This window comes from Bemisia tabaci, chromosome 2 (assembly GCF_918797505.1).
Source record: "Bemisia tabaci chromosome 2, PGI_BMITA_v3".
NCBI classification, from domain to species: Eukaryota; Metazoa; Arthropoda; class Insecta; order Hemiptera; family Aleyrodidae; genus Bemisia; species Bemisia tabaci.
Window position 1 is genome coordinate 64,551,789 of NC_092794.1, and position 17,703 is coordinate 64,569,491.

General features: G+C 39.7%; 1 protein-coding gene across 3 annotated transcripts in view; it reads right to left on the reverse strand.

Annotated features, from left to right (window-relative positions):
• The window catches only part of Best2 (bestrophin 2), a 131,829-nt gene that overhangs the window by 49,336 nt on the left and 64,790 nt on the right, over positions 1–17,703 (reverse strand). For all 3 annotated transcript variants that reach the window (XM_072296066.1, XM_019055136.2, XM_019055135.2), the window contains exons 2-4: positions 13,593–13,703; positions 12,444–12,615; positions 7,754–7,883 (exon numbers count right to left, since the gene is read on the reverse strand). In XM_072296066.1, coding sequence (XP_072152167.1) covers positions 7,754–7,883; positions 12,444–12,563 — 250 coding nt within the window. In that variant the 5' untranslated portion in view covers positions 12,564–12,615; positions 13,593–13,703. The remainder of the gene's footprint in view (positions 1–7,753; positions 7,884–12,443; positions 12,616–13,592; positions 13,704–17,703) is intronic.

Genomic DNA, 17,703 nt, shown 5'->3' on the forward strand with positions numbered 1-17,703 from the left:
CATCATGCGGTTTGCGAGTGAACTTTTATTGGTTCCGCCCTGAGAATTCGAAGATACAAGTGTCTCAGCTCATATTTTTCAATAACATGTATGCTGGGTTATGGCAGACTCACAAAACTATTTTGTAACGGGGCAAACATATCTCAATGGGATTCGCCCAATTCAAGGTATAGAGGGATAGCAGAAGATTCCCCTCCCTGCAAAAATGAGGTGTTTTGAGGGTATCACCGAAAAGTTAGGATTTTTCGCAACTCCATGGAGTAATTTTAACAGGGGAAAAAACACTAATAACTACAATGCTGGACAGTTTAGCACTCCGTTTCCTTCCCATTCTCTGATTCGTTAGTACTTAACATTTGATTAAAAAATGAATATCTGTTTTCGAAGAATAAAAATGTCATGAAAACTTCTATGTTTTGCGATTAAATATGGAAGGAAATGAAGTTAAGAGGAATCATGGGTATCGAATAAACTTTACGCAGTTGACAGCAAAAATCCTTGATTATTTTGACAATTTAGACATTATTTTTGTTTAATACATCAAGATCCGCCAAGCAGTTTTGTTACTGTTCCGCGAGGGACGAAACGTGGGACCTAAAAGGTAGTAATCTACAGGAGACACTGAATTTTACTTGCTTAGTTCCTCACGGGAAAAATTCAAGCATCTTCATTAGACGAGAATTTGATCTCTCTCCTTCTGAAGATGCTTCGTCTGAACGGATTCGCCTTCATTTGAGAAAGTAGGCAAAACGAGCTCCCACGAGCGACATTAGTGGTATCCGCTAATAGGCTGCATTTTGCGATGCGGGACTACTATTTTGCCAAAAGCTATCCTCGCGAAGAACTTATCCCGATATTCATCGATCATCATTCGCCGAGTGTAATACTCAACAAGTTGCACATCAATCATCATTTGGCGGAAAGTGACGTTTACCTCCGAAATTAACTTTTGCCACACGGGATTACACCGCGTATTGTTAGATTGTCAGTGCGAGGTCTTTGAAATATATTGCCTCTCGTTTTCCGAGTGAGGTGTCAAACAATTTTATGTATCCAGCCTGCTCAAAGAATAAAAAGATCAGTATAATTCAAGAACATGGCAACAGTAAGGAGGTGATCGGTGCTTGAGAGATGATCAATAAGTATCTACAAAAACGATACAAGCGTGAAAATGGATAATTCACGGAGCCACCGTTTGGCGGTGCTGGGAAAACTAACCTTGACATTGAATCATCGGAGCAAGTACTTATAATAATTATTACAGGCGCTGTTGCCACGTTGACGAAATAACCAAGCGAGATTCTCTACATCGGCTACACTTTTGTTCCGAAAACAAAAATTTGTCAATAAATAAAAAAAAAAATTAGGAGCCCTTGAACGTCCTCGAGTGAGAGAGAGGTAGAAGCGGCCCTGGTGCTTACCTCTGAACGTAAAAAAATAATCTGCAAACTTTATTATTTGTTGAAATTTTGAACACAGATAGATATTTGTGTTCAACATTTTAACATCAAATATGATAAGGGAGTGGCCAAAAATCGAAAGAAATGTGTTCCCGGTGCAGTTGGCGCGGTAGGTTTTTACTTCTCCGAAAAATAGAACTTTCGGAAACGAGAATTTCCGTGACTCTGCAATATTTCTCTTTAAAGTAAAATTCATTACTAAAATTTTTCGACAGAGGAAAAAAGGCACGGTATCATTTGTAATAACGATTTAGTAAGGAGCGAGTATCACATTTTGATATTCGAGAATAATGACGGCGCACCCTATTCTGAAACCGGGATAAACGTTTGATAACTGGACGCATGCATGCAGTCTGCTCGGTAACATTTTGGGTCTCCATGAGTCCAGAATTTTATCGATACTCTCCCAGCATCGGATCTGAAATTCACGAATCAACCCCAACCGAGATGAAACAAATCGCACTTTGAAAATTTCGGTTAATGACTTCATCCACCGCGGTAGTGACACCCTTCGTTTCTACTCCACCTTGCTTTCATCCGAGTTTCAAGTTCAGTAACCAGTGCAAATGTATGTCTCCCTGATTGATGAAAGCAAGGTGGAGGAAACCCAGGGTGTCACTATCGCGGTGGATGACATCATAGATCAAATTTTTAAAACGCGATATCTTAATTAAAATTGAACGTAGAGAGTTGCTGTTTGGACAAATCGTATTATTTCTAGCTGATCTACAAGACTCAAGCACCGAATCACGATTCTGGGACCAGCGCAACTGACTAATTTCTCGACAGTCCTTATACGTGACCGCGTTTGTCTCGGCGATGCACCGCAAAGTTGGGGTCCGAGCTTGGAATTGAGACTCGGCTCACGGCTACGACCTTGCGGCAGGCCCGAAACCGGCGTGCGAGGAATTCGGGTCGATTATCGAATCGATATCGAATGATCCTCATCGACAGATCCCTATCTTCACAATGCTTTTTATCGATCAAGCTTTCGATATCGATTCAACAATCGAGCCGCCATAGGTCAGCCTCGACCGCGACCGCGGCAACCCGCAGCGCCGCGCTCTGCAGAGGCGGATCCAGCAATTAGGCAACACCGGATACCTTCATTTAAACCTATGCAAAAAATCGATTCTTGTCGGAGCACCTGGCTCCTCCAAGAATCGATATATTTCCATAGGTTTAAATGGAGGAAATCCGGTGTTGCCAAATTGCTGGATCCGCCGATGCCGCTCTGGTCGGTGGTCGGTCGATGCAAGCGCGACTCGGAATCGGATGGCGCGCTGCGACGAATCCGATTTGTGGATTGGTTCCGGGCGCGAGCCGACCATTCCGTCTCCTCCGTTCCGCCGGATCAGGATCATCAGACCCGTCTATCCGCTGCTGTCGGATTCCCTTGAAACGGAGCACTAGACAGCCGACTGGTTGTTGAAATTGGTAGACAAAGCGATGGACAAAGAAGACATAAGGCGTATGGAGCTGTCCTATTGGTTGAAATGGGTGGTTCTTACAGACCAAGAGAGAAAATGATAGACCAACAATAGGGTCTCTCGTGGGTTGCCGTTAGTTAGTCTATTATCTACCTCCTTTGTCCATTGCAACCACTCGCTTCCACCAATAGGATTCCTCCATATCCTCTTTGTCATCTTCGTCTATCGTTTTGTCTACCAATGTCAAGAATCAGCCCGCAGAGCGAGACGCAAGAAATATAGTGCTAGAGATATGTTCCTCATCATGGTGAAACTAGGAACTTTTTGGGGTAAACTAAGAACCACTCTGTCAAGTGGGATTTGTGAGTACCCCTGATTCCAAAAGGGAGGCTTAAGGGATTTTCCTTGCCTAAGAGAACGATGCGGGGGCCTCTCGCGGAACATTTTGAGAATCGAGGTCGTCTAAGGTACAATTTTTAGCTTTTCGTGGAAATTAATCGATCGAATGAAAGTTTCAGAGGTGAAAAGAATGTCCCACTTACTTAGCAAAATCTCTTACATTTCATGGGAGGGGTCATGTAGATTTTGTTTGAGGGAGGTGAGGCTTTCTTTCTCGGTCCCATGATTCTTCCACCCTTATTGAAAGTAGTAGATACATAACTGTTGAAAAGTTCGAATCAAGTAAATTTACTGATGTCGTTGATTGCAATAGGAGAACTCTCCCTCTTTCGCCCGGAAAATTTTCTCTATCCATACAAGAATTAAATGTCCACGGCAATTGTTAAATTACGATGAACACACGCTCTTATGCAAAAAAAAATATATTTACAACGTCTTTTTTCAAAATGATAAGAATATAAATTAAAGATTTTAGAGAAGCAATCTGGCATGAGTTGAATCAGGGCGTAGGCTAATTGACCGAACGATCAAAATAGATGGGAAATCGCTGTGTGCGAGGGTGGCGCTTGACCAGCACCTGAGACCCGAGCCTGAACGCGAAACACACAACGCCAGCTGCTTAGTGACCTGGCAATGACCGGTGTCTCGGGATAAACATGGATGAACGTGTGAAAACGCTTAAAACACACGCAATCGCTGAGGGTTTTTTTTCTTTCCCTTTTTTTCGCGCAAAAAACAAACGCGAGTTGCGCTGATTATACATGGTTTCGAGCATGACGTCACAAAGGGGATTCTCCATTGGAGCATGTCTCGGTTACGTCGAGCTTGATCCAAACACGACATAACGTCTTTCAATGCTACTGATAGAAATAGCTGTATCGACGGTAGAATTCCGAAACCACGCATCTCGGTTTTCGACATTGGAGAGTTCCTGTCATACTTCTTTTTTAAATGGAAAACTACTCGACGTCATTCTGCAAGACGGACGTGATTTTTCGTCTTTGAGCTAAGAAAATTCTATGAAAACTTCGAGGAATGATGTTGTTTTGTTCGCCTTCAAAAAAATAATATGGGGGCGGGGATTTCAAAATACCACAAACGAGATATGTGGTTTGGAAGTTTCGCCGTTTAAATCTTCCTGTATAGTGAAGGTCTGTTAGATTTAATACGCTAATGCAGTGCGAATGTAAACGGAAAACCGGCATCGTCGTAAGCACAGGGAAAAACGATGACGGTTTTTCAAAATTATATTTTGTCTAAATTGAAATTTTTGAGATACAGGCACAGGTTCTTCGTTTCCGCGAGTGAGAAGTATACAAATAGTTTTCCGTAACGCAATGATTTTTTAAGCAGTCACTTTGTGGCCCGGGAAATTAAATTGGGAGATTAAATTACAGGGATAATGTAATGCAATGAAGTCGTGTATTAATATAAGGAGGCCATGGATTTGAGATCCGCGGAAATATATAGACTGCCAGTTTACGTCATCGAGGGCCAGTCATATTTTCTGCTTGTCCTCGATGAAGGCTGTATCCTCGCGTTACAAGCATAATTCATATTTCTGCGGGGTAAACCGATCGCGAAAATGATTTCCAGTGGAAGATCTCTTTGTTCCTAGTATCTACCGATGGGATAGTTTTGATATCTTTACATCAAGGAAGAGCACTCTCTGGTTCTGGTAAAATATTAGGCATTTCGACGGTGTAAGTCCGCAACCCTGTATCTCGGTTTGCGACGTGACAGAAATCCTGTCATACTTTATTTTTGGAATGGAAAGCTACTCAACGGCAATTCTTAAAAACTCCTGTGACTTTTTCTTCTCTGTGCAAAGAAAACTCTGCGGAAACTTCTAGGAATGATGTCCTTTAAAAAAATAAAAGAGGAGCGGAGATTTTCAAACAACGCAAACGAGATACGTGGTTGCGGGCTTACACCGCCGCACACTGGATCGAGTCAATAGGAGAGGTCGGACAAAGTTCGGAAACTTTAAAACGCTTAAAATTCCGTTAATACAAAACTTTGAGGTTCTAAAAGTGGTTTCACTGGCTTCCTCGTGAAATATTCTTCTAGAGGGACTCCTGAAAGTTTGAAATGTGACGAAATAAACTTCAAAATTTTCAGTTTAAGTCAAAAATTTCATGTCCGACCTTTCTGACCGACTCTATCCACTGTGCGCCGATTTGTTCTTCACTATATTTTGCGCTCGCTAAAAGGGGGTGAGGAGGTGAGCGTTAAAATCATTATATTCCGAAAAACGGCAATTCAGGTCCCATCTACCAATTAAACAGAAGTAAGAGCATAAAAGTAGGTCATGTTAAAATGTTCTCTGCAGTTCTTTTTCCTCTACATATGACTGGTTTTTTCTTCATGTATTTTTTTATAAATAATTGTTTGTAGACATTCAAAAGAGGGTTTTTGATTCAAATAAAAACTGCTTCTTTTCATTGATGCCAAATTAATGTTAGTTTGTTTGTCTTTCCGGATTCCTGCACAGAAAAAACATCTTTAAATTAAAGAAACTGAAGCTCTGAGTGCAGAAAGGGCACTGGTTGCATCTCGAGTCTCTGGTTGGTCACCTCATGGCTCAAAAAACTCTTCTTTATGCCAGGGAGGATAGGTATATTTTTCTGTAAGGCTATTTATTTTTTTAGAGCAGAAAGAGGGGGTAGAGATTTTGTCCGTGCGTACTGTCACGTCTGGCGGAAACAGTAACATACATTGGATATAGGTAAACTCATTAGAATTCAATCAATGTACTCTTTAATCTTTGATGTCGATAAGAAAATGACACCATCGGACATCATGCATCCGGAAACAAAATGATCAGGAAAAAATTGATCATGAGTCCACGCTTGCAAATATTTATGAACGCGTTTGACAGCAAAAAGAGGGGGGGGGGGAGAGAGGTGGATATCATCGTGATTTTTGACGCCTCTTTTCTCGCTACAGCTCATTGGATCACCAGAGTTGCCCTTCTCAGAAAGACTCCCATAAAATTTAAAACACATCGGCGTTTGTGTCCGATGTCACATCGTTTTATTTCATTTTCCACATAAATTTGGCACTCCCGCAGATTATCCGTGACGCATGCACTTGTGGAAGATGGTCGAACTGCAAGAAAATTTCCCGCTTTCCCCAATAAATCGATGCGTTATCCGAGAGATATTTTCGCTTGGCAACGCCGCTTTCGCAGACTGCATCGGGCCACGGAAATATTTCAAAAATAAATAAACACTGACGGATGAAAAATTGGCTTGAGGAAAAGCGTTATTCTTTCCACATGCGTCATCTATACACGGACCTAGGCCGGGGATATATTGCTTGGAAGGAGAAGGAGGGCTAGCTAATTGTTCGGGGAGGAGGTGAGATAAGGTAAATTATTAGATTTCTATGTCTTTTAACAGTGATGACGTTTCTTGTTAATTATTCCGTCATTTATGAGTAAATCTGCTTGCATTACATCAACGATAAAATGCAAGTTTGCATGGCTCAATGCGATAAGTCTAGATTATCCTGATTTCCCTCAAAAATTGCTTTTATAATGGCTAGGTAAATGCTAATGGGGCCTTTGTTCAATGCTCTTGGTTTCCCGGCAAATATTTATCTCTCTTGGATGACTAACAAAAATAAAAAAATAAAAAAAAAAAAAAATATACATCCATTTAAGCACTCCTTGCGGAGGCTTTTGGAATGGAAAATAAAAGATCAAAATAAATCGCCAGGCAAAATTTTGAAAAATCTAGATCCGTAATGTTTATCTTTGTAAATATATACAGCACTATAGAAATGCAATATAGCACTATATAAATTACTTGTGTGAGCTTTTCCCCAAAAACGTTAATCAATAATTACAATCTGATGAGGGAGTTAGATTACTCAATCAATCCTGGTCTGTTTTCCTCTGCCAAATACTGTGTTTTAGGTATTTAATCACTCAAATTCAAGTAAAGAATGAAAGTTGAACCAAACTAAGAGAGAATGAAAATCACCCATTTCACGAAATTCAATAGAACTTCAACTCGAATGAAACGATTTTCAGAAAGATAAAAGAGCTGAAAAATAAAACAAATAAATTGTACCTGAGTCGAAGAGGTAAACGCACAACTTATTTTCAATTAAAGCATTTTTACTGCTTCAAAAATATCTACGCGTTTTAGGAAACTCCTTCGTCTATCTATAGGAATTAAAGGTTTTCTGAACGCTTGAAAAAGTTTTTAAAAAACAGAAATCGAAAAGGAAAAAAAGGAAAAAGAAAAATGAGTGGAAAAGAAAGAAAAAATTGGTCACATTGGCATACTTCGCCAATTTATTTGCCTTCAAATCTCCACGAGTAAGAATCTCAAAAATGAAAAAGGAGCCTGCAGAGTCAAATCATTGGAGCCTGAATTCAGCAAATGGGAAACTTCGTTAGACATAAAATAGCTTGAAAAATTTGAGAAAGTATTAAGCGTGATGAGATCTCACCTGCGTCGACTATGTGTTGAAGCGTAGGAAATCTTTTTTTCACGCGCACACTCACGTGTTTAAGCGTAATGACGTACGCCAAAACAGCGTATCTCACTATGTTACGACGCATCAAGCGACCGCGTTCGTCCTGGAAAAAAAAAAACAAATATTTACAGAGTCTGAAAATTATAAATGAGCTTGATCAGCAATTTTCATGGTTGCATTTTTTAAAACGTTGAGGGTGCATTGTGGAAGTGCACTTATGCACTACACAGGAATTTTCCCAGAGTTTCTGGCCGATATTAAACTTCGAGACACACTGGGGTAAAAAACACATTGGATCTAGAGGCCAGACTCTTGAAAACATTGACAAGAAAAAGGACTCTTGATTCAATCAGATTTAAGCTTTCAAAAGGAAATCCGCTCAAATTAAGAGGCTTGGTTCTTGATGTAAGCTTAAATCTGATTGAATCAAGAGTCCTTTTTTTTGTCAATGTTTTTAAGAGTCTGGACTCTAGATCCAATGTGTTTTTTTTTCCAGTGCACGTGCTGAATTTTGCATATTTTGAGCTCTGATTCATCCGCATACCCCCGACAAAACCAAAATGGCGTTTTAAAAAACATCCCTCTCGTTGCAGCTGTGTTTCCGATGGTACGTGCGTTGTCTCCGCCGCAATCCATGATCGGTGCAACCATTTGCAATGCACAGCTGCATTGACTATGAATCATGGGAAAAGCAACACGCGATCGATATCGAAAAGGGTATTTTCGGATTTTATGTTGGCTCCCTAGCGCTATGCGGTTGAATAGGAGTTCAAATATACAAATTTGAAATCATTTTCGAGGGGTCAATATCTAAGAAAAAAAATTCGGATTTTCTGTGAACAAATTGGATTACATTTCACAATAAGGAACCACTACTTTTAGCCCATTTTAGAAACAACATACATGCCATTGGTTTCCCTATGCAGAAATGTGCTTTTATGGGAGAGCCAGAGATAGTGGGTCCTTATGGTAACATGTAATCCAATTATAAGTTCATTCTCTACTTTTCAAAAATGCAACATTTAAAAAGTACTAAAGCTCACCTGACTAAAAGTCAATTTCTAAGTGCTCACGGATTATCACTACTTAGAGCCTTAATAACAAATGATTACTTCAACTTTATGAGAGTCGTATTAGACATAACGTGTTAGAGTCTTAAATGCAAAATTCTTGTCGGAGAAAAATGAATAGCGGATGATGATGTGAGATAAAAAGAAACGCTCGAGTCACGGAAAATAGCTTTCATATTCTTAAGTAACTTTTCCATTAAGTTCTTCCTCGAAATTTACCATCAGAATTTAAGACAAATTACGCTGATCTATTGTTTTTAACTGGCTAATTTAACCAGATGGCTCTTCTTAAACGGAAAATCACTTCGAGATTATCGGATAAAAATTTGAAGGAAAGTTTTGTCACAATAAAGCCTCCAACCCTGGAGCTGTGGAATTAAATCCATGCGGTAAGAAACTTTATTTAATTCCACATTGTTATTCCACATTGTTCGTGTTCGTGTTCATTGTCTACTTTTTCATTAATTGATTCGTATTTGCATTTCTTTTTGCAAAAAATTCTTGTCAACACATTACGACCATGCAACAGTAGAAAAGCAATTACGATTGGGAGAAATTTTTCCTTTAATCTTGTGGAACAATCGCGCGAATATTATGATATGTATACACACTATAAGTGTACATGGAATTTGTAATAATAATCAGAGCGGGTACACTAATAAGGTGGTAATTATAGCAAATTTTCTCCTAGCATAGTAATCGAAAAGTACCGTAGAAAATGTGTTAATCGACTGACACTTAGTCGTTCTACAGACGGCGGGACGCTGTTCATAATTGAATTAAATTTATAAATAACTAAAATACGGACGTTAATATCTGACTCATTAGGTGATTTTGACATTAGTCAAAGTATTCAACAGTGGCGTGGAGTGCTTAGCGATAAATCGATTGATCTGCTATTGAAACCTATGCAAAAGGATCGATAAACAGGGTGTTCGCAACGAACACCTAAATAGTTGATTCTTTACCACAACTTCAAATGGGGAAGTATCGATAAACGATCATTCACGCATCGCCATGCATCGTGGTTCGCGTGAAATTTTGATGAGAAAACATATTTGTGCGCTGTTATGCTCCATTTTTTACCGTGTCAAGTGGTCTAATAGGATTACGACAATTAATTGGATCGCATTTAGCAAAAAGAAACCAGCGCGATTACAGTGTTTTGAAAATCGTGCAACTTCTTCTTTTCTTTTAAAAATACTCAATATATGTACAGTATTAGACTTTACACGCTTGCTTTCCTTTAAAATTAAGAATTTTTTGGTGGGAGGCAGAAACCATTTGCTGTTCTGGGCAATTTTTAGATAATTATGAAGCAAAATTTTAACGACACTGTAATCGCGCTGGCTCCTTTTTGCTAAATGCGATCCAATTAGGGGTCACGTTTGGCCAGGGTCTTTATTTTTTAGGGGGCCATATCCGATTTTTTTAAGAGCATTCGGCGCAATGGCGCCTGTGGGTTCGGAACACTAGAAATGCATCCCTCTTCTCACGAAAGAATGTAACTAAATTTCAATGTTGCCAAATTTCCCCTCGCAACTTGAATTTACACTCAGAGAATCTTGAGAATTCCCAGCTGAAAATTTCATTGATTTTACCGCTAATCTCAAGCAAAAATCCAACAATTTTTGACGAAAATTGCACACGTACATTCTTGAAAAAATCGAATTGTTTGAATCGATGCTGCAGCCTCGGAATGGAGTTACCAGGGTGGCATGAAACGTAAGAAAGAAATGAAAGATTGGAAATTTCAGTGAAATATTTCATGCATTTTACGTGTGCGGCTGTGAAATATTTCATATTTTTCAGGGGTTAGAGTATGCAACCCGCACTCAAACACACAAAAATAGAAGAAAGTCACAATTTTTAAATTTTGCGAAGCATGAAAAGGAACCGGTGTTTTCAATATCTTTCATAAATTTCTGAAATTTCATGAAATATTTCACGTGAATTTCAAGATTTTATTTTTCATGGAATTCTGCCACCTTGAGAGTTACGTTCCCTCGTTCGGGAAACGATGAAAAATGACGTCTTGAGAGTTGACCGGGTCAAATCAGCACCCTGCGACACGGGAACGGGTTTGTGTCGTTTCTCGGAAATAATTTATGGGAGCGTTATTTGTGACAGAGCGAGGGGGGGGAGGGGGATTAACATTCTTCGCAAATTTTGCGTGGCTCTGTCGCACGATTATCAAACCTCTCGGTTGTCCGTCAAATGCGGTTTCAGCTCCTTCGCGACCTTGGCTCGTGGCCCTAATTCATTGCAAAGATGCGGATGTTTAAGCTCTATCTCGCCCGTCGGTTTACAAATACGCGTGCTCAATATGTCTCTTATCGAGCAGAGAAAAAAAATTGTTTTGTCTCAATTCGTTTGGGTAAACCGGGCCTGCTTCAAGCGCAACAAAGACGCTGAAGCATGAAGCTAAGAATAAATCATTGAGCATACTTTGGGTGAAGTATACTGCCGTACTAATGGAGAAATGCCGTATGAGCCTCCGAGCGTTGCCAAATTTCTTTTAGAAAATCTCGATTTCGGAGGAAAATTGGTAATATTTTCTTCCAATTTTTCAGGTAAGTTTTAGATCGCAATTTCAACCTAAAGTTCCTGAAAATTGCTAGGGACAAATATCCATAATGGCTTTCTCAAAATTAAGACTTTATCGAAAGGCAATTTGGCAACGCCGAATGCTCATACGGCGTTTTTCCTTAGCACGGCAGTATGGCGAAGTGTAGAGTGACGCGCTCTTACATTTGGTTGTGCGGACAAGGAAAATTAGAGTACATTTAAAGGAAGAGTATGGCCACTGGAGGGTTTACTTCTGACTGGCTTAGCCATTTAAGGCTTCAAGAAGCTATTAAAATCAAAATAAATGGCAAACGTTGCATGCAAATGATTCAAAAGTGCACAAATTAATATTAAAAATAGCTTTCTGATTGCTGGTTTTGCGCCGTTAAGGATTTATGGGAGGGCTGCATTATCCGCAAAAGGCTGAATCTTTCCTACTCCCTCGTTAAAGTCTTTTTTCACCACCCGTTTGCGCTGAAACTTGAGTTGTCCCGTTCGCATATATAATCGCTGAAATGTAGGCAAACCTTACTTCGTTGCTCAATTTGTCATTTCCTGGGTAAAATAACGTAACTCCATTCCAACGTTGTTCAAATAACTCAAACAATTCAATTAAAGGACTGCGGAACTTTTGTCCAAAATTGCGTTGATTTTTGCGTGCGGTTTGAGGAGAACCAGTGAGATTTTCTACTAGACACGCACATTAATTTCCTACTGACAAGTGTTAACCCAATGGAAATTTTGCAGCATTGAAATCTTGTTACGTTTTTTACTTTCAGGAAAATGAGAGTCGAAATCTGTCTCATGGCAAGGAACGCTGGCCACCTTCATTTCGACTGGTTATGCAAAAACAACTCCCTTGCGTCAAAATAGTCGCATCCTTCGAATGTGTTCAATAAACATGCCATGTCATTACATGTCACGTTGCATGTCGTTACGGTAAAGATGATGCGGTCAAAAATGAACCAAAATGAGAAAAATTAAAAAACTTAAAATCGGATAAAAATTATAAAAATGAAACTTACGACTCCAGGAATAGCAGCACTGACAAAGAGGGCTAAGGTGTCTGGCCAAGGCAGGAGACGGTACTGCTCCCACCACCTTCTGACGACCAAAGTGACATAAAAACCTAGGACGAATGACATGGGCACTTTGGCCCCACTTTCTGCGAAATATGCTATCCATTTTTTGAAAACTCTGTTAACACACAAAACGTCACGCAACAGATCAGTTTTACGCCCAAACAACCTATCGTGAATCCTATTCCATGGTTGACGATGTGCATTACAGCCAAACGCATGATTCGAAAAAGCGCTTAAATCACGATAATTGTCGCCCAGTCATAACAGAAATAAAAGTTAAGAATTAACCTAAATTTTGAGTGTTTAGCGAAAGTTCAGCAGCACGGGAATCGCAAACATTGAATACCAATTAACGAGACTTTCGATTGAAAAATAATGTTTGTCAGATGGCCAAGAGGTGTGACACAATTCTCCATTCGTCTCCCGTATGTTATGCACCCTGTTGATTGCCAGAGGTTCAGGCAAGAATAAAACTGCTCACGATGAAACTAATTACTATCAATTCCTCACACATACTTGCTCTGCTCTGTGAGCCAAAACTCCTCCTCGTCAGTTTAGATAATGAAACATAAAATTTTTTGCACGTTGACCCAAGGTATCTGAAATCAGAGTGGCTTCCAAAACGGCGGAGAGCTTCGTCAATATTTTCAGTGCAGAGAGGGAACTATTCAAAAGTTTCCTGCAAACTCTAAAAAATGTCACCTACCCAGATACAAAGTATGATGGTGAAAAACTTCATTAAATAATTTAGTCCTAAATATGTAATATTCTACAAGAAATACAATTTCGGCCCTTCATTCCTTACTCAATCGTTTTACTCCTCGTTTCGTATTTCGTTTACCAGTCCCTGACAATACAACTGCCATTTACTCTCCAGTTTTATAGACTTTGATTGAAGTTCCTGACTTTGATCGATAACCTTTGGCCAATTCGGCTGATACGAGTTACGATCATTCATTACTAACTATAAGTAAGCATGAGAAACAAAATTTTAAGAACTGATGAATTCAAATTTGAAACTCCTATTCAGTGCGGGTTTAGGGATAAACATATGAATGTGGAAAAATAAGGATGTCAATATACCGGTCTTACATCTGTTGGTCGGTGGTGAGAACAAATCGGTAGGTTAGGTTGACTACGTAATACAAGAGAAGAAAACATAATAACTCTCGCCAAACGAGTTTATAAACACTTCCGCGCCACCTGCAACAAAAAAAGCCACAAACAATCAGAGTGAGTTTCATTTTTAGCGGATGTATGCATTTTTTAGATGTATCTAAAATTAGAGTCTTGCACAATTTCTCAAAATATCTCAGAGAATCAAAATTATTCTGACTCTATAAATTATTTAAGAGATTGAGTGGGCGAATGAAGCCCTTTTTATGTATTAATACAGATTTTGAGAAAAAGAATCTGCTAATGCGGTTCTGAATCCTCATTCACTTATTCCTCTTTTAGAGTGTGGTTTGAACTTGAAGACTTGAAGGTAAAAGCGTCGACAATAGCTATAGAAGCGGGAAAGTCCCCTTCAATTTGACTCAATACCAGAACATGGCACTTGCGCCGAAGTTGATGCATTCCCTTCGGCAGCTGTATAATATACATTACGTGCTACTATATGTTATCGTATGTATTCGTCATGCGTACACTTAAAGGCTTATCCATTCATTAACTTGCTTACTTTCATTGATCCAATGTTTTAAAGGTATTCAAAGTTATACCACTCCTTCCTCCCCTGCTCTCCGTCATGGAAAATAAGTTATCGAAAACCTTCGGAGATTCTTTTGACAGAGCTTAAATTATGTTTAAGGTAGAAAAATCTTCAACATTTGTCGTGGGAACCTAACTTCAAATCACAAAACGTCCACTGAAAAAAAAACCCCGGCCGCATAAGTCGTGCTTACGAGCTATAGAGACATACCGTCCGCGTTTCGGGCTCAGAGTCCGGAAGTTCCAGGCGTAGCACCCCGAGAAATCGAAGCTACGGCTCCAGCACCCGGAACTTTCTGCTTCTGAGCCCGGAACGGACGGTATATCTATATAGTCCGTAACTTTTTTTTCCTTGTGGATTTCACAGACACAGGGCGTATGCTTATAATCCTCGCCATATACTTCTTTCCCAAAGATTCCAACCGGAATCGCTTACACAATCCTGGTGACAGGTGACTTTTAATATTTACGTCGGTCTTTTCAGAGCAAGCGCACTTATTGAAGCTGAATAGGCAGCGGGCTATTTAGCATATTACTCATTTCATTCATACTTTTTCCGAGTACAGTCAATGGACTTTCTCTTCATTTGCAAGGGAGCCAGCGAAACTCCAGGAATCGAACCGCGCTTGCGCAGATTAGCAGGATCTGCTGGAGGTCAGCTCCTCGGATAACTGCTTTCAACATTGTTGAACCCTTGATAGTAAACCGTTGGGTGATCAAACATGGAAGTTAGTTTCATAGCAGCATAAAATCAGTCAACGCTAGAAACGGGCAGAGCCTCAAATTACTGTTGGTCCGGAAAATAAGAACGTCGTCTTTTGATGAGGTGGACTGCATTTTACAATTTGGAACTATAAATTCTGGCCCGGTTTAAAAAAACGTATGTGCCATTAGTTTCCCTATGCACATAAGTGTTTTTCCAGTAGAGCCAGAATTTATAGTTCCAAATTGCAAAATGCAGTCCAGGTCATATATGGACCGCGTTAAGCAGAAAGGAACCAAGCTACATTAGCTATTGCCAAATATAATTGGGCAATTCATTTTTTACACGAAAACGGTTCTGCAGATTTTTGTGCAAATTTCAAAGAATTTTCTGCATAACGAAGCAAATTCCTTAAAATTTTCAAAGGAATTCGAACAAACGTTTTTCTGTAAAACATTGAATTACCCAGTTAATTTGGCAGATGTAGCTGATGTTCCTTTCTGCTACGTGCGGTCTATATTGTCCCTATCGTTTTTCAGACGAGGGAATGTGGCGTAAAACGATTTGGTTCATCAACATAAGTTTTGGTTAAATCAACCGGAACCATAGGTTAACCAGATATAGCCTAGTTTTTACGAGTTCGGAGTTTTTTAACCAGGGCATTTGATAAAAACTGAAAGAGGACTTACGGAAAGATGGATCACATTTTGCAATTAGGAACTACAATATCTAGCTTAGTTTAGAAACAACGTATGTTCCATTAATTTCCCTATGCACATAAATATCTTTACGGATGGGCTAATCGCAGTTCCTAATTGCAAAAGTAGTCCAATTTATCGAAAGTTTGTGTTACTTTATCTTCTAATTCCCAGCTGAATATAATAATTTGGTTATATTTTCTTACAATGTGCGCCTTAACGAATGTGCATATTTGCTTGTTCCAAAGTAGCCTCCTGGTGATCAGGTCATTAGTTTTTACGGCGTAAATAATCGATGAAAGAATACGCTTTAATAGCGCAGTCTAAAACTCGGACCCACTGTCAGTTATGCCGTGCTGGGTAAAACGCCGTATGAACATTTGAGAGTCGACAAATTTTCTCCAATAAATTGTTTTTGACAAGAGTTATGAATACTTCTTCTAAAAATTGTCAGATTATTTACATCTGGTTGCGGATGAAACTCTCTGAAAAAATGGATGAGAAATATTCACAGATTTCTCTGAAAATTAGTGTTTTATCAAGAAAAATTTGACAACTTCTGGAGGTTCATACGGTTTTTTTCCCTCGTACGGCAGAGTTGCGCATCAGTGGCCCGGAAGGGAGTTTGCGAATTTGAACAGGAACATCGCGTAACAACAGGATATGAGTGACTAACGCGAGTACAATATACCTGTGGAAGGCTCGTTTGCCTATTCTTTCGGAAACAACTGCCGCTCAGTGGATCGAGTCGATAGGAGAGGTCGGAAAAAATTTGGAAACTTTGAAAACTTATAACTCTGTTTATACAAAGCTTAGAGGTTCTAAAAGTGGTTTCATTGGTTTCCTCGTAAAATTTTCTTCTGAGAGCACACCTGAAAATTTAAAATGTTACGAAATAAACATCAAAATTTGCAGCTTTAGTGAAAAAATTCATGTCCGACCTCTCCAATTGACTTGATCCCTTGTGTGCCGTAACTCCAATGATATTCGTTGTGAAAATAAATATTTTCTCTTGAATCATGAATGTTGCTACTTAATTTGAGCTACTTTTTTGCTCAACCTAAGGCCTCTTCTTCTTGCTGCCAGAGAAATTCAGCTAGGTTCAAGATAAAAAAAAAAAAAAAAAAAAAAAAAAATCCTGGCTGCTAGTTTACGCTTATTTTTTAAAAGCAGAGCGTTACGTATTTGATGACCGGCACGACGCAGTTATCATCATCAGTTATCTACCTGATCATTTTTCACACCAGTTGGACAACCGAGTAGATCAGTTGGACGCATATGAATCAAAAATAACTCTATCCATTCTGGCATGAGCCCTGAAATCCATGAGAATACATGCATGACAGGGCTCAAGTCACAATGGATATACTTCGTTTTTCATAAAAGCGTCCAGTTGACTCACGCGAAAGCACTGCCTGCTTTTGTTGTTGCTCCTGAACTTCCGCGCTGTCACGATACGGAAAGCAATTTCCCTGGACCTCCATTGATATCAGGGAGTTACCACTCTCATTTGGCAGCTGCGTTACCCCCGTGCTGCCAAATGAAGGACACCGATAACCCGAATTTATACAGTTTCGCATAGGAAATGCGGTTTTTAGAGGTACCTTTGGGCAACCTTGATGAACTTCCGCGCTGGGGCCCAAAAGACCGTAACATGGATTGTGAAAATGGGAGGGGGTCAGGCGTGAGTAATTGTATTCAGCAGGAGCCTTTTGATGGCCGGCCGGACAATCACGATAGATGTGTGTTAGGACTAAATGAATCGGTTGGTTTCAAAAGGGAGCAGATCTATTCCTCGATGAGACCTAGTTAGCATGTCCTTTTATGCAAGCCAAGGCTCATGCAAAAATGTACTTGTTCCCTTTTGAAATAGACTGATCCAGATGAGAGGCTCGACACCTGAGGATCAAAACTCACAGTCGGCGTCAGACTGGATGGTCAGGTCTGCTGTCTGCCGTGTTACCAAGGAGAACAGTGAGTGCAAAAATGAACTAGATTTTGAGATTAGGAACTATTATTTCTGGCTCGTCCGTAAAAATATTTACGTGGTTAGGGAAACTAATGGTACATGCGTTGTTTCTTAACGGAGCCA